Here is a 19,360-nt window from a genome sequence, read left to right as displayed (position 1 = left end):
TATAAATGATATGATTTTTAATCATATGATTTTTTTCTCAAAAGAAAATCTGTGAAAGACATTCATAGACCGCTTTCTAATGCAAATATAATCCAAAATTCGTTAGAAAACCCACTAAAACTTGCGTCTTGGCTAAACGTCGCACGGAAAAGCTATATACATTTTCGGACCAAGTTTAGCTAGGACAATGAAAGCTTTTCCCGTTCGATCAGCTGATTTTCGGGGGCAATATCTTTTGGCGCCCAAATACTATGGCAGTGTGTGTGTGTGTGTGTGTGTGTGTGTGTGTGTGTCTGTGTCCGTGTTGGTAAAACGTAAACAATAACAACAAAGGCGGATGGACGCCCGGCCCCATTTACGCACACCAAAGCATACCGACTCGGTGAACTCCTTCAACTCACACAGGACACAGTACACACACACGCAGACGCAGCAGAGAAATGGCGGACAGAATTTACCGTTTGTTTCGCTCCGCCATTGAGTTTTTGGCATTCAGTTTCATTTTCACTTTTAGTCGTCGTTTGACTTCCGCACGGAAGCGTTCGCTCTCTCTCGCGTTCGTCCCGCTCTACTCCTTCTCACACACAGACGCTCACTTCGACTCTCTCTCTCTCTATTGTTGTTGTTATTATTATTTGTTTGTTATTTTTGGTGGCCCATTATTTCGCACAGTGTAGCCGAGGAAAATGTAATCAACTCAAAGAACACGACCAGCGAAAAAAAAAAAAAAAAAAGGCACACAGAAAACAAGTTGTGACAAGAAATCATCCATTAAAGGTGGGAAAAGCTGGGTAAAGTTGCTCAAAAAAAAATATAAAGGATAACAAAAAAAATATAGAACAGCTGTTGTTGTTGCTGCTGCTGCTGCGGTTGTAGTTGTGTGTGTGTGTGTTTTTGCATGTGTGTTTGTTATGCCATTTAGCCCCCCTCCTCCGAATCATCCTACTCTGGTTTACTTACTCAATGAAAGCAAAACAATCGACACAGAAAGGGGAGAGGAATGAACAAGAAAGCCAACAAATGAATAACCATTAAAAAGTGCACTGTGGGAAAAAGTGTGTGATTTGTGGGAAAAGTATGGTGAAAGATAGATAAGCTATAGGGAGATAAGAAGAGGTAGATCAAAGGTAGTCGTAGAATCTCTTAAGAAGAGCCTGCCTTAAACTTTGTTTCATCAAATTAGGTTTATGAGCTGTATTCTTAGTCAAAATAGACAACCTAATAAAGCTATTTTTATAGAGATAATCCGACTGAAATCAAAATGTTAAAGAAAATAGATGGCCTTCCCATTAGTTTATATTGTTAGCCATAATATTTGCATAAATAAGTGCTTATTTTTCGACTACCTTTACCACCAACAAAGAAAAAACCAATACTTAATTAGTTGCAAATAATAATTTCCAGTGCATCTAAGCATGTGTGCATGCCAGCCACATAAATCCATGAGGACATTTTTAATTTCCTGGTGAATGGCGAGCAGAATGCAAACAAACAGCTGACTAACTGGGCAAAGTGTGTCAATGTCCGTGCTCATATCGTCAGCATGCAGCAGCTGTTTATAATGCATACCCTCTGCACTATATATAGTTCTGTATCGTATATATATATATATATATATCACATTATATATAGTATATTATAGAAACAACCTATGTGCTAGCCCTGTTTATGCATCCCATCTTGGCCCACAGAAGACAAAAAGTTTGCCCAACCTAAAGCCGAGAGCTGTATATTTTGCTGCCATTGCCGTCTTTCTTTCTGTCTTTCTGTCTTTCGTTCTTTTTTTCTTTCTTCTTCCCCTTGGCCCATCTTGGCCCGCTGGCAGCTCTCCTTTTGGCCATGTTCTCTGTTTGCACACAGCTTCAGATCCTGTCGGTAGAAGTGTGTGTTTGGCATTGATATATGCCAGTGCTTTGGTTGGTGCAGAGCACCAGAGATTGGCCACTGATACGGCAGACAGATGGGCTTTAAGGATAATGCGAGGTTCGGGCTATTATCTCAATTTTACAAGGCATTTTGAAGCGAGGAAAAGAGCTTTAGGATGTTCTTTTTTGGGGTATTAACTTGATCTAGAAGTATTATGAAAAATATTTAATAAACTGATAATATTTCTCTGTAATTTTATTGCCAGAGAACACCTTAAAGTAGCTCCCCAAAACGAAAACTTGTAGAAATAATTGGGAAATATTTGAATCCTTCATTGCAAGTATTTAACTTTTAGCAACTTGCCGACCTGCCCGAATTTCCGCTGAAGAATACTTGCCAAAAATTATATTTTCTTATTTTACAAGCGGAAACTTTCGTTGGCTTACTAAGAGTAGGGGGGCCCAGCCGACTTTTTGGCCAAATAGTTTCCTGTTTTTCCACACACACACACACACAGCTCCCCATACCCATGCATAAAGTAAGTTGCTGAAAATTCAACAAGATTGTTCAAGGCCATCGCAGGAAGGGTTTAAATTGAGAGCCATAGAAACCAAATTGATTGCCCCCAAAAAACAAAAAATAAAAACAAAAAAAGGGAAGTAAAAGGAAGAAGAAAGGCGAAGAAATCGGTGGAATGGACCTTTGTAAGCAACTGACCAGCCACATCAATCATACGCAACGTTGTACGCCGTCCCAAACATTTGCATAGGCTTCCTCCCTCAGTTGCTTAGTTGCCCACTTGACCGCCTTACCATTGCCGAACAATATGCAAATTGCAAGTGTGGCACAAGTTTTTCCCATGGTCGACCAAGTTTTCTTACCAAACAGCTGGCGCTCTTAAAGTTTTCCCCGTTTTATGCTAATACTTTCTGCAAAGATTTCCCGTCCCCCCCCTCCACTTCCCTCCTCTTCACATGTGCGGCAGCACCAGTAATTCAATTCGTTTGGTCGGAGAAGGAGTTCTCCTCTTTCTTTTTGGCATTCGGCGACTAAGTCGTTTATCTGGCACCAAACACTGCCGGCAAATTGAATCAACAGCTTAAAGTTACGGGATAGCACATCATTATAATCATGACGGCGGTCGCATTATGCGGACGCGTTCAGGTTAAGTCGCTTGACATCGTCGCGATTATGCAAATTTCTTTCAGGGATTTGCCAGCGGCGGGTGGAGGAAGGGCCCCCGAATTTATTGCCCAAAAAGCCGCCAAGGTTTTGTGCCTGATGATTGCATAAACAGCTCATTAAAAGCCATGCACAGACATAGGCACACAAAGAACGGCATTAGGCGGGAAAGGTCTTGGGTGTGGGGAAAATCTTTACGACGCACATCTCTAATTTAGATAATGCCCAGCGCCAGAACATGGCGTATGTGTGGCCAAAAGTCAAGGCAGGAAGATTCGGCAAGGCCAGGCAGTTAGAAAAAAGATTTTAAGTTTTTAGGAAAATCAAAGAATTGGAAAAGCTGAAAGGATATCATTTGAAAAAGGTTCTTATTTGATATTCCTTTAACTTCTCCAACATTTCTTCTTTCAAATTACAAATTAATCATAAAACCTGAAAGTTTGTTTTAAAATATTTATTATTACAAAACTAGGCACACATTTTCTTACCGTGTAACCCTAATGCATGCCCATAATGACCGTTTTTATTTGATTAATGAGCCATTTGACTTGACAAGAGCGCAAAAGCAGCAACAACAACAACAGCAGCAGCAGCTAAAAGGAAGCTGTGGGTCTAACAGAATTCATGGCCAAAAGGCGTGGGATCTTTTTTTATGTCCAAGAAGTGGCAACAGTTTGGCCAATTCTCAGGGGCTGAGCAACTTTCCACCGTCAAACTAATAAGCCATCTCATTGCCATCTCATCTCTTGGCTTCATCTCATCTCATTTCTTGACTGGTCCATAATTCGTGTGATAATAACCGACAGCAGCAGCAGCTTCATCATGGTCGAGATACAAAAGCCACACTCGGCCCTAAAAAGACCATCGCTAAAACGGGAAACGGTCGTTGTTAACAACAGTGCTCCGACCATCAAGAAGGTGACTTTGGTGCCCAAAGATGAGGTGAGAGAAGGAAGAGTTACCAACCTAAAGAAAGCCTCTTGATATTGAGATGTCCCACATACATTTATAGCTTTCAAATAATATATTATTTGATTAATTGTGACATATTTATAGCCTAATTGATCAGAAGATATGTGTCGAAGGAAAGCAATTTCAATAACTGATTGCACTTTTAACAGATGGCTATTGATTTTTAAAATGTCAAGTCAAGAAGTTTATAAAATTATAGATATTCTCTGCTTTATTGTTAGAAAGAAGACTGAGTTCTGCCATTGCAATAAGATATCTTTGAACATGAGAATGCAATTTAAATTTAATTCCATTTAAGATCAGCATATCTGAAATCAAATTGGCTCTGCCACATATATATATATATACGAGTATATCTGAAGCTCCACTCGACACCAAAGTGTTTCACGGTCTTGGAATATTTTAGCCAAGTTAATTAAGTATGCAAATGCCTTTGTCTTTTGTGTTCGAGAGCAGTGGGAAATGGTGAGGACTGGAGGACCTAGACACGAATGGTTGGGATTAAGTGGCTTCCTTTTTCTAGGCTCATTTAATTGCTTTCAGACGCGCCGCAGATATGGGAGTCCTTCGTCCTTGATCCCTTTTTCTGTTTGCAAAATTCATAAATAAAATAAAACTGAAACAGAAACAGAAACAGAAACGAAGGCCACCCACAGATTTCACAGTTTATAAATTTCCAAATTATACACTCGAGTTTTTTTAAGAGAGTCGTAGGAAGAGCGGGTAATTGAGTGGGCCAGAGTTTCGATTGGCATTTCATTATTTCGGGGGTCCTGGCCATAAATAAAACACAAACTCGATTTGCCATATCGATTGCCATATCAAAAGTCCTGCGGCAATGCCATCAAAAGCAGCCGCCTTTCCTTTCCTTTCCTTTCCCCATTCCCTTTCCATCTCCTCAATTTTCCGGCAAATCTTTAGCCATAAATAAGTGGTCCGTAACGTCGATTTCCTGCCCTTTATTACCTTACTTATTATTTTTTCTGTTTCTGTTTCTGTTTCTTTTTGAGTCGGAAGTAGCGGACATAAATTAATAAAATAAAATACAAATAAAATTTATAGCGCTGAGCAAATAATTGAGCAGTCCCCCCCCTCAAATCAGGCCTTGTCGAAAATTTAATTTGTTTCACTGATTCACTGCCTTCTCCTACTCCCTTTTCCCAGTTGTCAAACTCGTTTTAAGCTGACAAAAACTTTTCGGCTGGCGACAAATGAGGGGGCAAATGTTTTCCCGAAGCTGATTACGGTTGTATAGGGGGGGGGCGGTGTTTAAAGGGGTTAAGGCTTGCCCCTGATTCGCTTTTAATTATCCCCATTTAAGAAATGTGACAGGACTGTGAAAATTTGAATATAATTCGTTGGCAGGCATTGCCGAGTTTGATTCAAATTGGCAAATAATGAGTTATTTATGGGGAAATGTTTTTAATGATACACTTAAACTCCCTAAGAGTATTGGCTATTAAGAAAATCTCTTCAATTTCGTTGGCATATGTTTTTCCTCAACAAAATCAAACGATGCGAAGACGAAGTTTTACCCAAAAAACTTTCTCCTGAAGTTTTGCTGCAATTTGTGGCCACGATAAGGCGTTTGGCGATGGCCAAAGTGAAAGGCTGGGCCTGGGGAAACTTGGATCAATAAATAAAAGTAGACAATAAATTTTGCATGCCGGGGCAAAAGGATATGGCGATAAGGATAAACTCTGGCAATTGGATGGGTACAGTTTTTCACCCTTTCATTAATAATTGTCAGCCACGCATGAGGGCAATGTGGGCCACGACTGGGTGGTGATGGTCACCATATAAATGGGCCAAACGGACCCAAAGTCCATCATAATGACATAAGTTTTGCGCTCCATGGAAGTGTGTATGTGTGTTGGTGTGTTTGTGTGGGCAGTAAAAACTTTGTGTACCTTTCTCTATCACTCCTTATTTTGCCAGTAAACTGGTAAAAATATATCCCTAATCTTGAAATTTTCTATATCCATTTTATGGTACATTCAAGTTTATCAATAAAAGTGTTATATTGAACAGAGATAAATCTGAATTTAAGATTATATATACTTCTTAGTATACATATATTAAATCTTTGTTTAACTTCCTAACATTTTTGTTTGCCGTGTAACATTCCGTAACATTCTCCGCTTCTGCCTTCAATGTTGCAAATGATTTTTTTCCGCCATTCCTCACGGGACCCATTTTGGAATGCTTTCCTGTCTTTATTCACCCCGATATCCCGCCACCTCTAACGTTTTCTATATATCCACTGGTTTGCGTAATATTTGCGCCTATTCTTCCTCTTCTTTAGGCTCGGTGCTATAACTTTCCTTTTTTTTTTTTGTCTTGTTTTTCCTGTGCAATTTCTAATTAAAAGCCGACAGTTAGTTGAGCGCTGACAGCCGAAAAGTATGGATCAACACGCCGGCTCAAGGATACTTGTTGTTCGGTGCTCGTTCGCCTTAAAAGTCGATTAATATTAAGATTGAGTGCGAACATTTAAGCCCTCGAGAAGGAGGAGGAGCAGGAGCAGGAGGAGACAATGCATTTTGAAGTAAATAAGTAGATAAGTAATTTCAAGCAGCCCAAAGGGATAATTGGTCTAAAGGGTTTGCCTGGCAAATATCTGTGCTGAGTTAACCAAAGAGCAGTACTGCAAATGGGCCAATACAAATTTCAATCAAATATATAGACATTAATCACTTAAGTGAGAGATAATTAAGGAGCCTAAGACGAGTGTGTGTGAAAATGATTTATGGCATTTATATAGCCTACTTACTGGGGCAGTGTTCGACGGATGGCTTTATAATTATTCGTTCTTTGACAAGCGGGCACCAATCTTATCGCCGGCCAGCAGCAGCCTGAAAAGGGAAACGGTAGTAATTCCAAATAGTCGTCACATATATTCATCATTGTTTTTTTTTTGAGGGTGGAGGGCCAGCCTGAGGAAATCCAATTAAATACTTGACGACTTACCGCACGGATAGCCAGGCCGTGAATTAAAGTTGCCACCCCCAAATGTTGCAGCATTCTCATGGCTCTTTGTAATTTTCATTGGTTCAGGGGAAAATGTTTATGGTGGGCCATAAAATGCAGCTGGGAAAACCGCCACAATGTCTCACACATGAATTTTTGAACAAGGACACAAGCGCCTTTTATGCAACTCTTCAAAATGGGATGATAGTTGCAGTTTAATCTTTACAAGTTCTAATTTTGATGCTTCTACATATTGAATATTAAGTTTTAAGTTAAGTTTTTTGTAAATTAAGTTTTAGTAATAGAAAAAGTAATATTTTTTAAATGGAAGTTCAAAACTTTTCATGGCTTTTTGTTGAAAACTAAAAAAAACTAACATTCAAGTTTCATATATAATATATTTTTCCATTGGAGTGGTTTCCCTTTCTTTTTCCACACCATCATCGTTTTTCATCATTGTTTCTGTTGTTGATTGAACATCCTTTGTGCTGGGTAATTATTTGCCATAGGAAAATGAAATAGTTTGAGCAGGATGTTAGCTTTTTTTTCGGGGTGGTGGTGGGCGGTGGTGTGCCATAATCCTGGCAAGTGAGTTATCAACTGCAGACCAAGTCGGAAAATGCAATCATGGCCAGCCAGGTTTACGGTGGATACGGACACAAGGATAGGTGGAAAACAAACCTTTGTGGTCCGACCGCAAAGGCAAACACAAACACAAACGCAAACAGCAACGTGTAGGTAGAATCAACAATAACAAAGTATCCTCCTCAAGCATATGCACTTGTCAGTGGCATCTTCTCTGTGGAGTGGCAGACCATAAAAGATGCATCCTAACCCAAACCCAAACCCAAACCCGAGTCAGAACCAAACCCAGTTCAGCCCACAAAACCAACCCATCCGATTTGAACATGGCTTTGTCAGCTGTCGGCTTTGGTTGCAGTTTAATGGAGCAAAAAAAAAAAAAAAAAGAAAAAACAAACAAACAAACCCCATTGAAAATAGCAGAAAGGTTTTCCTCTGCTGTTTTTCTTTTTGCACCCCAGCACAAAGGCAGAAATTCTGTTTTTGCAACTGGTAACCAGATAGTTAAAGTCTCATTAAAATTTAGTTCAAAGTTTAAATGCTTTGCTATTTTGTTCCGAAACTGCTTTGTTATTAACTTAAAAAGTTTGACAGCCAAGAAAGATTTTGTGACTAATTTTTATTAGAACTGCAAATCGGAAGTTAATCATTCAGGCATCTATTAATGTAAAAGATGACTTTTTCATAATTAATTTTCTCGGTGCATTCGGCGAGGGGCGAGCATCGAACAATCGAAAGACAAGTCGAGATGTAATCACAGAAAATTACGGGAAAAGACACGGTGGCCGCAGCCCGAATCCGGATAACAGTGAACAGGGGAACAGAGGGAACCGGAAACCCGAATCCGGAATCCAGAATACGGAATACGAAATGCAAATGCAAATGCAACGCTCGCAATCGATAATACAGCCGGATGAGGCGTACCCATCTCCGCACTTTCCACCAATGGGCATTTAATGAGCTGTGAACGCATTCACAAAGCGCCTGCATTTGGCGTCCTGCCCAAGGACCAACAACAAAGAACCGTTCTGACAACGACGGCAACGGGCCAAGAACAACAAGAAAAGCCGCCAACAACTCCAGTCATTTGCACATAAATTATGCGTACACTCTTAGCCACGTATACGCCCCGTGTGCCAGGCCTTCGGGTATATTAGCAATAAGCAAGAGGAAAGCCAAAAGAAAACATTGATTCAGGCATACTAAATGCCAAAATTTAAATCCAAGTCATAAAAAGTATCGGATAGCTTCTACAACTTTCTCTTTGCTATCAGAATTTAAACAACTTAAAACATTTTAAAGACATTTTCTAAACACCCAAGAGTGTTTCTAAAATCATCGACAACAAACTTCAAGTCTTCTCGAATAAAATTCAATTGTTTAAACTACATTTGAGAGGCTTGTTGGAAGGTATCCTGCCAGTCGAGTGCCATCAAGAGGTCCTTACATTTTCGGTCCACTCCCATTGTTGGCACCGACAATTGTCACACCTTTTTATGTCCAGGCTAGCATTAATAGCTAATGAAGGAACATCAACGGCCCGGCCACATGGCAGTGGCAGTGCCAGTGTCCAATGGCAATAAAAAGAGGCCGCAGGACGAAGGACAATTGGGCCGCCATCAAATGCCAGACAATTTGCCATTGTCTCTCCCTTTTTGTGGCCATAAATTGATGTTGTACCGTTTTGTACAGCAGGAGAGAAAGAGAGGGACTTTTGTCTGCGGTTTTCCCTGAGTTTTCCATTTCCATTTCCGTATCCTGTTCCCACTTTTGCAATTAATTTGCCAGTTTTCGCCAGTGTTTGAACTTCTCGTGTTTCCGGAAAACTTGTTCACATGCGAAATTTAACTTTAGCCCTTCGGCAGCTTTTGTTTAATTTGGAATTGTTGGCCTGATGTTTGCTGAAAAGTTTGATTAATTGCACTAAAAAGGAAATTAAATATTTCTAGGTAATCAAATTATTTATGATGGGCCTTTGTATTTTACAGATAATTAAACAGGTCATGGTAAAAACTCATTGGGTTCTTTTTAGTTTTGTGATTCAATCATTAATATCTGTCAGAGGAAAGGCACTCCACTTATGCAAATTAAATAATAAATGTCACGAAAATATTTCCATAAATCGTATGCACATTAATTACTGATTATTGGCATAAATCCTTGCACAAATTTAATAAATTGGCTGCATGCTATTGACCTAATTTAAAGTCCACATAAATTATATATATCCCCCTTATTTATTAACTCAAGGATGATATCCATTAGGTCGGTCATAAAGCTGAGGAACAACGCAAAATCGAGTTAAATCTGATGGAATTTAATAGCGGCCATAAAAACAGTAAAACTATACCGAATTCGTAAAAAGCTTCAAAACTTTTTGATGGCTCGTCAACGGAAAATCAACTCAGATGGCAGTTTTTAAGACCCAAAGTGGATTTAACTACCCACAGCAAAAAAGAAAGAGAAAAAAAATAAAGACTGGCTATAAAAAATAGTGCAGTGATCTCTGGTCTTTCTCCTTTTTTTGGCCAAAACTTTCTCCTTGACGAAATGAATTTTATTTGTTGCTCTGCAAGTCCGGACAACTAATTTCAATTAGCACTTTCGCCCTCAGACGTCAGCCGGGAAATCCTCTTTTCTGTTTTCTGTTTTCTGTACTCTGCTTTCATTTAGCATTTTCCATTTCCCATTTCCATTCACACATTGCCACAGCCAAGCGCATATCAATTTTTAATTCAATTTCATCACAAGCAATGCCATTGATTGCGAATGTAAACCACTTCGGGGACTACGGCCGGAATCGAATTTGCCAAATGCGAAAGGGAAAACGAATGGCAACTCGAACCACAACCATATCCAAATGCTCTGAGCTCTGAGCTCCAAGCTGCAAGCTCCTAGTCCTTCGATAAGAAATCCGAGACCTGACTAAGTGGAAATTGAGTGGAGGCAGGAGATTAGGTGGGCGACTTGGGTGTGTGACCCACATGTAAAGTGCATTCAAATAGTTTAGCATTTAAGCAGGTTTATTCTTAATTTGAATTAATTAGGTCTAAGACATAAAGTATGGAAAAAGGCAGAGTAAACTGATCAATACTATTTAATAAGGCCAATATATTTCCAACCTGAACCATCGCCCTAACGCTTTCCTGACAAATCCTCAAACTACTCCCTCTACATCCACAATTTGAGAAATACTCAATGCCAGACCATTAGTTTAATTAAAACGAAGGGGGTCGGAAAACAAGGCGCAGCCTAATGCAATTAACCAATTAAAGGGCCAAATGGCCAAATGGCCAATATGAAATATGGAATAAGAAAAAGGAGTGAAAAGCCAGAAATATTTTTATGAGTTTGCCTTGAATGGAATAAAATGATTTTCCAACTTGCCAGTGCATTTAAATTTATAGAATATATATTATAAATATAAATTAAAAGTATATGTAGGATGAGGCTGATTCTAAGGGATATCGAAAGGGGTTAAAAAACTATCAAAAAAAAGTCGTTCTTTCGTTTTTCGCCAAAAAATAATTGATATTTTACAGCAATAGAAATATTGGTCCAAATACGAAATGTCATACCTCGTTGAATTCATAATTAAATTTCCAACAAAACTGCACTCACAGCTAAATTTCTTAACTTTTGTGAATTTTTTGCAAAAATTGATAATGGTTACCCCTTATCGAAAATTCGAAATTTAGTTTATGCCGATTGCTCCCTCAGAATAACAGTATTATGCCGATAACTCAGTCAATAATTATCCGAATCTCGAATGGCATTCCTCATTGGATTGGGTTTTAAATTTCTAACAAAACTCCATTCACACCTAAAATTTTTAATTTTTATCCATGTTCCGCAAAAATGACGACTGGGACTGGCATTTACCACAGCCGGGCAAACTTAACTAAACTTAACTTAACTTATTCTTAACCACATCTAACCACATTGCATTAACGGCGTGCAAGCCATCGCAAAAACTGTCGATTATTGGTCTTATATGCCCCTCGGCTCATGCAGTAAAATATAGAAAAGTTTGCCACTTACCTTGATTTCCGGTTTGCGGAAGTGCAGTTGTGGTGAAGCAGTCATCGTCATATATATCCAGCATCCAAGTCATCAAAAGTCTCAAATATGGACTTCCGAAAAATTCCATGATGCACTGCTTCCTCCTGGGGTCCATGAGGTACCACCATTATGATGGGATACCATCGCCACGTCATCCAGATCACTTGCAGGCACCTTACTAACACAAACACACTCACATTGTAATGACTTGACTGAATTTTTGGTGGTCCGCAGAGTCTAGGTAGCTACATTTGGACGAGAACTTGTTGGGAATTATTTATACCCTGGAACGCAAAAAAAATTTGGCTTAACATTGAGATAACAGAATATGCAGTTAACATTGAAATTCATATTAACATAGCCGTTAACATTCAAATTGGCCGTTGAATTCATGTTAACTTACATTTCTGTTAACTTTCGAATTTTGCCGTTGATCTTCAAATTTTCCGTTGTTATTCAAACTATCACTGATTTAAAAAAACCGTTAAAATTCAAAAAATTAAATATTTTCTTTTATTAAAATTTAAAAAAATTCAACAATTTTGTTAAATGTAAAACCCATCCGCTCCATTATTTTGGACATCAACTAACGTCTTTTCTGGTCTTAAGTTTTTCATGGTACTTAAAGAAATATTTTGTATTTTACAGGAACTGGTGGCTATTTCTCCGGAGCGCCGAAACTGGCGTGGAATCTTCATTGCCCTGCTGGTTATTGCCGCCGTCTTCAGCCTGATCATATTCTCGATCTTCCTGCTGTCACCGGAGGATGAGGGCCTGCGGATCCGTGGTCGCCGAATGCTGCCCAGCGACATTCTGGGCAGGAGCCTCCAATGGAAGCCATTCAACGGCACCTGGAGCAATGGTGAGGATTTTGATCATCATTTACCATAATCCTTTTTAATCTTTAATATTTTTTACAGGTCGTGAGCTCATTTATCGAGATCCAACGGGCGGCCTTTCCATTCTCAATATGGCCGATCTCACCACACGCATTCTTATGACCAACTCAACATTTGTAAGTTTAGTTAATGGATTTAAAATATGTATTTAAGTTTAATTGATGGATATATTTCAGCGCCAATTGAATGCGGAATCATTTCTTGTGGCTCCTGACCAGAAATACGTACTCTTGCAGTCGGACTCCAATGCCGAGGGCTCAAGGTGGGTTCCATTCTATGTTCTTAAGACAGTTACCTAACTTGATTCTAACTTTAACTTTATCTTTATTATCTGCTATTGGACAGACATCACGTATACGAAGTGCAGACAGCCAACACATTTCCGCTGGGACCAACGGAAAATATAGCGGAGGCGCCACGTCTTCAGCATGTGGTGTGGGCACCAGTGAATCCGCCACCACCGCTAGGTGCACCACCACCCGGTGGTTCCAATGGTGCCAATGGTGCCAGTACTACCACAATGGCTCCCCTGCCCAGTGGCAGCATAATCCTAAACAGCCTGGCCGGAGCGGCTAATGGACCAGGTTCAGCGGGATCCTCGGGCTCCGCAGCCCCAAATTCAAATGGCAAGGCCAGTGGTTATACCCTGAACCAAGCCATCGCCTTTGTGCATCACAACGACATCTACTACAAGCCGAAAGTGCAGGGGGAACTCGTCTGCCGGATAACTCAATCGGGGTCCGGATCTGAATCACCAGACGGTGAATCCTCAGGAGGCGTGGTCTTTAATGGGGTGCCCGATTGGACGTATGAAAATGTGCCGGAACTGGAGAGCCGGAAGAGCAGCATGGAGTTCTCGCCGGATGGACTCTATTTGGCCTTCCTCAGCTACAATGACAGCGAGGTCAACGAGTACAAGTGAGTGGAAACTGTAATGGGTTTAGGTATTCTTGTATTAATCCTTCCTATCTTCAGATACACCTGGATGGGTGACGATATCAAGTATCCGGCAGTGATGAGTCAACGCTATCCAAAGACCGGTTCCCGCAATCCAAATGTGACGGTGAATGTGGTCAATCTCTCGGTGATCAAGTACATATTTCCCACGCAAATCAAACTGCCCGGGGAACTGTCCAATGGTAGTTATGTAGGTGGCTTGACCTGGGCCTCGGCCAGTGACCTTTCGGTGACGGTGACCAACCGGGAACAGACCAAGGCCACCACAGTTCTCTGCCGAGCTCCACATTTCCATTGCCAGGCAGTGCACACGGAGGTGACCATCAATGATGGCTGGGTTTTGCCAGCCGAGCGACCCATCTTCTCGGCCCGCAATCAGGTGCAGAAACAGTTGGCCAAGGGCTTCCAGAATCCGGAGGAACTTCAGCCGGAAAGTCAGAATTTGAACATAACAGATGGACAGACGCATGAGATCAGCAATGGTGGCTATCTGTTGAAACGTTTGCCAGTCCGGGATGGTGAGCACGGGCACTATCGTCATGTGGTCTTCATATCCTCGCTGGACCGACGGCCCGTTCCTCTGACTATGGGCAGATTTGAGGTAACCGAAATTGTCGGCTGGGATGAACCGCATGAGATTGTGTACTTTATGGCTGCGCCGGAGAAGAGACCAGGCGAAAGGCATCTGTACAAGATCAATCTAAAACTTAATGTTACGGAATCGAATAGGACATATATAACCTCGACATCGCCCACGTGCCTGACATGCGATAATACAGAGTCGACGTACAGGCTTCACCGGGCCAGGATCTCGCAGAGAGGCGATCGATGGGAGGATATTGTGGCTCGCTTGGAGCCAGACGATTGCCTCTATGATATTCCAAAGAATTGTCTGTACAATCGGGTGCAGTTCAGCCAGGACTATAGCTACTATGTGCAGGAATGTCTGGGTCCGGAGGCGCCGAGTGTTTACCTCGTGGAGACGGCCAGTAATGACAAGATCTATGTCCTGAATGCCGGCGATGTTCTGCGCCATCGGTTATCGCAGCTCGCCGTTCCACAATCACGCACTTTCAGCGTGGAAATCCGTCATGGATTCCACGCCCAGGTGCGACTCTTCCTGCCACCCGGAATGCGAGAGGAGGAGGACGTCGCCTTTCCATTGGTTCTCCATGTGTAAGTTGTTATTATTATTATTTTTGAGTACCTGGTGATCTTTATTTATTTTGTCCAACCTACAGTGACGCCTCGCCAGGATCGCAATTGGTAACAGAGCGCTTCCATGTGGACTGGAACTGGTATTTGGCCAGCCAGCGCAGCTTTATAGTGGCCCAGATCGATGGCCGTGGCAGTGGCTTCCAGGGTGAGCTGCTTCGCACCCAGGTCCATGGTAAATTGGGCACTGTCGAGGTGGAGGATCAACTGGGAGTCCTAACGTAAGGGATTTATATACCATCTGAGGGATAGCCAATCTAATGTCATATGATCCATAGATACTTGCGGGATAACCTGAAATTCATCGATCCTCTGAGGATATGCGCCTTTGGCTGGGGTTACGGTGGCTATGCTTCCTCCATGATGCTCATCGATGACTCCCAACAGGTGCTTCAGTGTGCGGTGGCCATCAATCCAATTGTCAACTTTGGATTCCACTGTGAGTTGAAATTCACTTAGTAATTTAAATGGGAAACTAATGGACTTTTCTTTGTGCAGATTCCTTCTTCACGGAGCGCTATATACCCTTGAAGGGTGACTATTTGCGAGCTCTCCAGGAGGCGGATCTCACGATGAAGGCGGGCAACATCAAGGGCCGCAACCTGATGCTGATGCACGGCACCGCCGACACATTGGTGCACCAAGAGCACACATTGATGCTAGTTCGTGCTCTTGTGGAGCAGCAGGTTAAGTTCCGGCATCAGGTTTATCCGGATGAAGACCATGCCATTGCCAGATCATTGAGCCATGTCTACAAGACAATGGAATGGTATTTCGATGAGTGCTTCGGCCCCGTCGACGACAACGAGTGGGACCCCACGGGTCTGTTCGTGTTCAAGCAATAATTAAGACCCCCCTACGATCCTTACGACGAGGATCCGCTGGCCAATCAGCTCAGCGACATCGACATCGGTCCCGCCAAACCGAATCCGGATGCGGATACGGATTCATCTGGCGATTCCGCCGGCAGCAATCTGTCCACCCTGCTAACGGCCACCACGACGACCGCCTCACTGTCGGCGCTCGACGAACTGGACAACCGGCTGCAGGCCCTAGACCTAATCACCTCCTCCACGGCCACCACTCTAAGCAAGGTCGCCGGCAAATTGTGCAACTACAGCAGCAAGCGACGGCTCCACCAGTCGGAGGCCGTGCTAGCCCAAAAGTCGCGCATTCTCCAGCACTAGAGGAATCCATCTGGGAGTCGTCCTGTGTGTGTCCAGTGTGTGTGTGTATGTTGTCCCAGGCGGACAGATCCATCCTTCTTTTTCACTTTCAACGGGAGTCTTCGCGGATGTCTTTTATATTTTGTTTATATTTATAAAGAAAAGGTAATTTGATTTTTTATATTTTTATATATTATTTTTATATATTTTTCAAAACTAGATATTATGTTTTTACAATCCAGTTTTATCCTTTCATCTTTTATTATTTATCTTTAAATTTAACAGAAAATATTTAATAGGGAACTTCATAAAAATCAAGGACAGGAATTTTCCATTTTGATTTCAATTTGCATTTTCGTTTCTATATTAATTTTATTCAGATTCAACCCATTTCAAATTTTAAAAGAATTCATATTTATGTAATTAAATTCTTTAGTTACTTCCATTTATTTCTGATACTTTTAAACGAAAGTGAAAATAGAATGAGGTCTGTTTGTGTGAAAGTGTTGATTCTCCAATGGCATTTATGGGTTAAGCTTATTAGGACCAGTACTGACAGAACATTGAATTGGAAAATTATGAAATAATAATATTTAGAAAAATCAGGAATCAAAATAGCAAAGTTTCCAATAATAAACGAATTAATGATGATTTGGTTCAAGCATATTTTCCGTTGGTGAAAATTAATTAAAAAACTTTAGTAACAGATTTGCTTTTTTCAAAAAGTAAGAGCTAGGATCAAAATGATTTATGTAGGCTTAATGTTGTTCATATAATTTCAGGAGTTTTTATATTAAAATAACACATATTAGCTAAAAGGATAGTTCTCAGTGTAGAGGCCAAAGTCAGTACTGCGCTTTTAATAGGTATTTTTATAGTCGGTACTCGTTGATCCCGCAACAGTCGCTATGAGTGGCTAAGGGTTTTTCACAACAAAGCAAATCAAAAAGGCAATTCAAAAGGAAATTCAACCAAACCACGAGTACCAATCGAAAATATGAAAAGTCGGAGCGATTCGACTATATAATTTTAGGTTAATATGATTTGGATAGCCTGATTTGCCGGCGAGAATCGCGTGTGAATGATAAATCGAATAAGAAAACACAAAAAACCAAAGCAAGGTGATTCATTTATGCGACTGATTATTAACATATGTGTATTAAATAATTAACCAAAATGATGGTGCGAGGGGGTTGTTGACGAGGCGGTGAAATGTCGATGTCCTTGACGTAAGGATACAAATGTAGGGGATAAACCTAATTGCTAAAGGCAAACCAAACAGCCATACAGCGCGATATGTGTATGTCATTTGTATGTAATTTGTTTAGGCCTCATTGTTGTTTCTTTACGTGTTCGTTTCGATGTGTATAAACATACATATATAGTTATAATTGACTGAACGTTATTTTTTTTGTATATATTAACGATTAAATTTTAAACGGAAAAGAGAGAAAATGGCAGCGCAAACGAAACAAAAGATCGAAACTTATTAAAAACAAAAAAATAACTCATGTCCAAAGAGAAGAGCTGGAGGGAAATACCTTTTAAATAGCCAACAAGTTTGCAAGTAGTTTGAGTAAAAGGTAATGAAACCGAAACCCACAGCTTTTTGCCCCTTGAATGTTTGTGATAGTCGAGAGTAGGCGACTATAAAATACCCTGTACTCCAATAAAATCGCTTAGATAGATCCAAGAATCCAAATCCTAATCCTGAATCGAAATCTAAACCGTAATCCTATACCTATCCCCGACTTTCGGTGTGCAAAAGCTTTAAACTTCATATCCATTCGACGTTTACTGCTGTGGATACAGGGTATTCCAGGTGTCTAGAGCATCCAACAACAAAACCTAATTTTTAATCTAAATATATATTGAGAGTGGATAAAGAAGCTGTTGTGCCACACTAAAGACAAGTCCCAGGCTTGCAAAGCCCCCTATATCGATCAAATTGGATCTGAAATATATATATAGTATATGTATATATATATATATATTTGGGGGGAAAGGTGTGCTTTAGCGAGAACCAAAAAAAATGGCTAAACATTTTTTTTTAGATTTTTTTACCATTAACATTAACGGAAAGGAAGAAAAACGCTAAATCCATACATAAGAAATGGGATTTAACTTGTCAAAAGCCTAGGTGTTAAATGTTGCGTCAATAAGCAAAATTTTATTGTAGCGGGGTCGTTGAGAAGGCCCCCGACTTCCGGAACCCAACTAAAACTAAGAAATCCCGATAAAACAAAACAATATAGTCAAGCTTTAAATGTTGTACACGAAGAGGGGTCGAAGCCACTTTAAAACCCAAGTTAACTAAACCAACAAAACGAAAAAAAAAACAAAGAGATTGCCCAAAAAAAAAGAACAGACCCGAGAATAAATAAATGTTAAACTTAACTAAACGATAAATGCATATTTATAAATGTTTAAAACAAGAATTCTATAATAAACTAAAGGAAAACTATATATGTAATTGTGCTAAGGCAGAATTTAATGTATTCCAAGCTACCGAAGCGAAAAAGAAAACACCATTAACTACGTGGAACCAAACAATGTAAACGCAAAGCTAACAACAAATACAACAAAATACAACTCATTTCCCAAAAAGTACAAACGAATCGAAGGAAAAAACCTATTTTTCAGTTAATCCCCCAAAAAAAAAACACATCAACTTTAAAAAAAAGACCAAAACTGGACAGTATTTAGCAAAGTGATTTGGTTTCAAGACAACATCTCAGCATAAAGTATTCAAGCCGAAACTAAACCGAATCCAAATAGATTTAGCGAAAGAACAAGCAGAACTATGTATTTCCAACTACCAGACACAAGTATACCAACAAAGAGATCCAAAGCAACTAAAAACAAAAAAGCGAAACAATAAAGACATTTTTGTGTGTATGCAAAATAAAATAGAATAAAATGTTTTCATAGTCAAATGTTTTCGGACGCTAGGGGCCTTTATATTATCTTAATTTCATTTCTTGCTTTAAGTTCTGCATTATTTTACGAAGAATTCGTTTTTTCCATTTATCGAATACTAAGTTTAAATTTCAAATATTCTTTAACGGCTAATGGTCGAAATCCCCTCTATTTCTATCCAGGTTTGAAACCACATAGTTGTATTTCTTTTTAGCAAAGTCACTCACCATCGATACCAACCATCTACCAAGCAGAAAAATCGATAGCAATCGTACTTTTTGGCAGTCATATGGTAGAAAATACCGATTGCGCGAAATAGACCTGCTGTATTTTTAATTAAGCTAACAAAACATCGATAAGATGTTCATCGATAGTTTGAATAAATATATATTTTAAGGTACCAACCACATTATTTTACAGAAATCAAATTAATTCACGTTACTTTCCGCATATATGTTTTCTACAATATTAAAAAAACCCAATTCGATGACAGTATTCTTCCAAGCACTATCGCGATAGTCCACGTAAGATATCGACCATCGAAGCCATCGATAGTGCTATCGCTCCTTT

At 40.1% G+C, this 19,360-nt stretch overlaps 1 protein-coding gene across 4 annotated transcripts in view; it reads left to right on the top strand.

Moving 5' to 3' along the window:
• Nucleotides 1-16,080, top strand: part of LOC108103484 (inactive dipeptidyl peptidase 10) — an 81,255-nt gene extending 65,175 nt beyond the window's left edge. For 3 of the 4 annotated variants that reach the window (XM_017208990.2, XM_041819223.1, XM_017208991.2), the window contains 8 exons: nt 12,283-12,496; nt 12,555-12,649; nt 12,710-12,795; nt 12,879-13,451; nt 13,509-14,666; nt 14,732-14,926; nt 14,984-15,144; nt 15,204-16,080. In XM_017208990.2, coding sequence (XP_017064479.1) covers nt 12,283-12,496; nt 12,555-12,649; nt 12,710-12,795; nt 12,879-13,451; nt 13,509-14,666; nt 14,732-14,926; nt 14,984-15,144; nt 15,204-15,550 — 2,829 coding nt within the window. In that variant the 3' untranslated portion in view covers nt 15,551-16,080. Of the gene's footprint in view, nt 1-501; nt 778-3,854; nt 3,991-12,282; nt 12,497-12,554; nt 12,650-12,709; nt 12,796-12,878; nt 13,452-13,508; nt 14,667-14,731; nt 14,927-14,983; nt 15,145-15,203 lie in introns of those variants that run through there. The other variant, XM_017208989.2, reaches the window with a different exon arrangement.
• The last annotated feature ends 3,280 nt before the right edge of the window (nt 16,081-19,360 follow it).

The sequence above is a fragment of the Drosophila eugracilis genome, unplaced genomic scaffold (assembly GCF_018153835.1).
Source record: "Drosophila eugracilis isolate 14026-0451.02 unplaced genomic scaffold, ASM1815383v1 contig_496, whole genome shotgun sequence".
In the NCBI taxonomy this organism is placed as follows: domain Eukaryota; kingdom Metazoa; phylum Arthropoda; class Insecta; order Diptera; family Drosophilidae; genus Drosophila; species Drosophila eugracilis.
The sequence above is the reverse complement of the archived record's forward strand: the minus strand, read 5'-3'. Positions and strand labels throughout refer to the sequence as shown.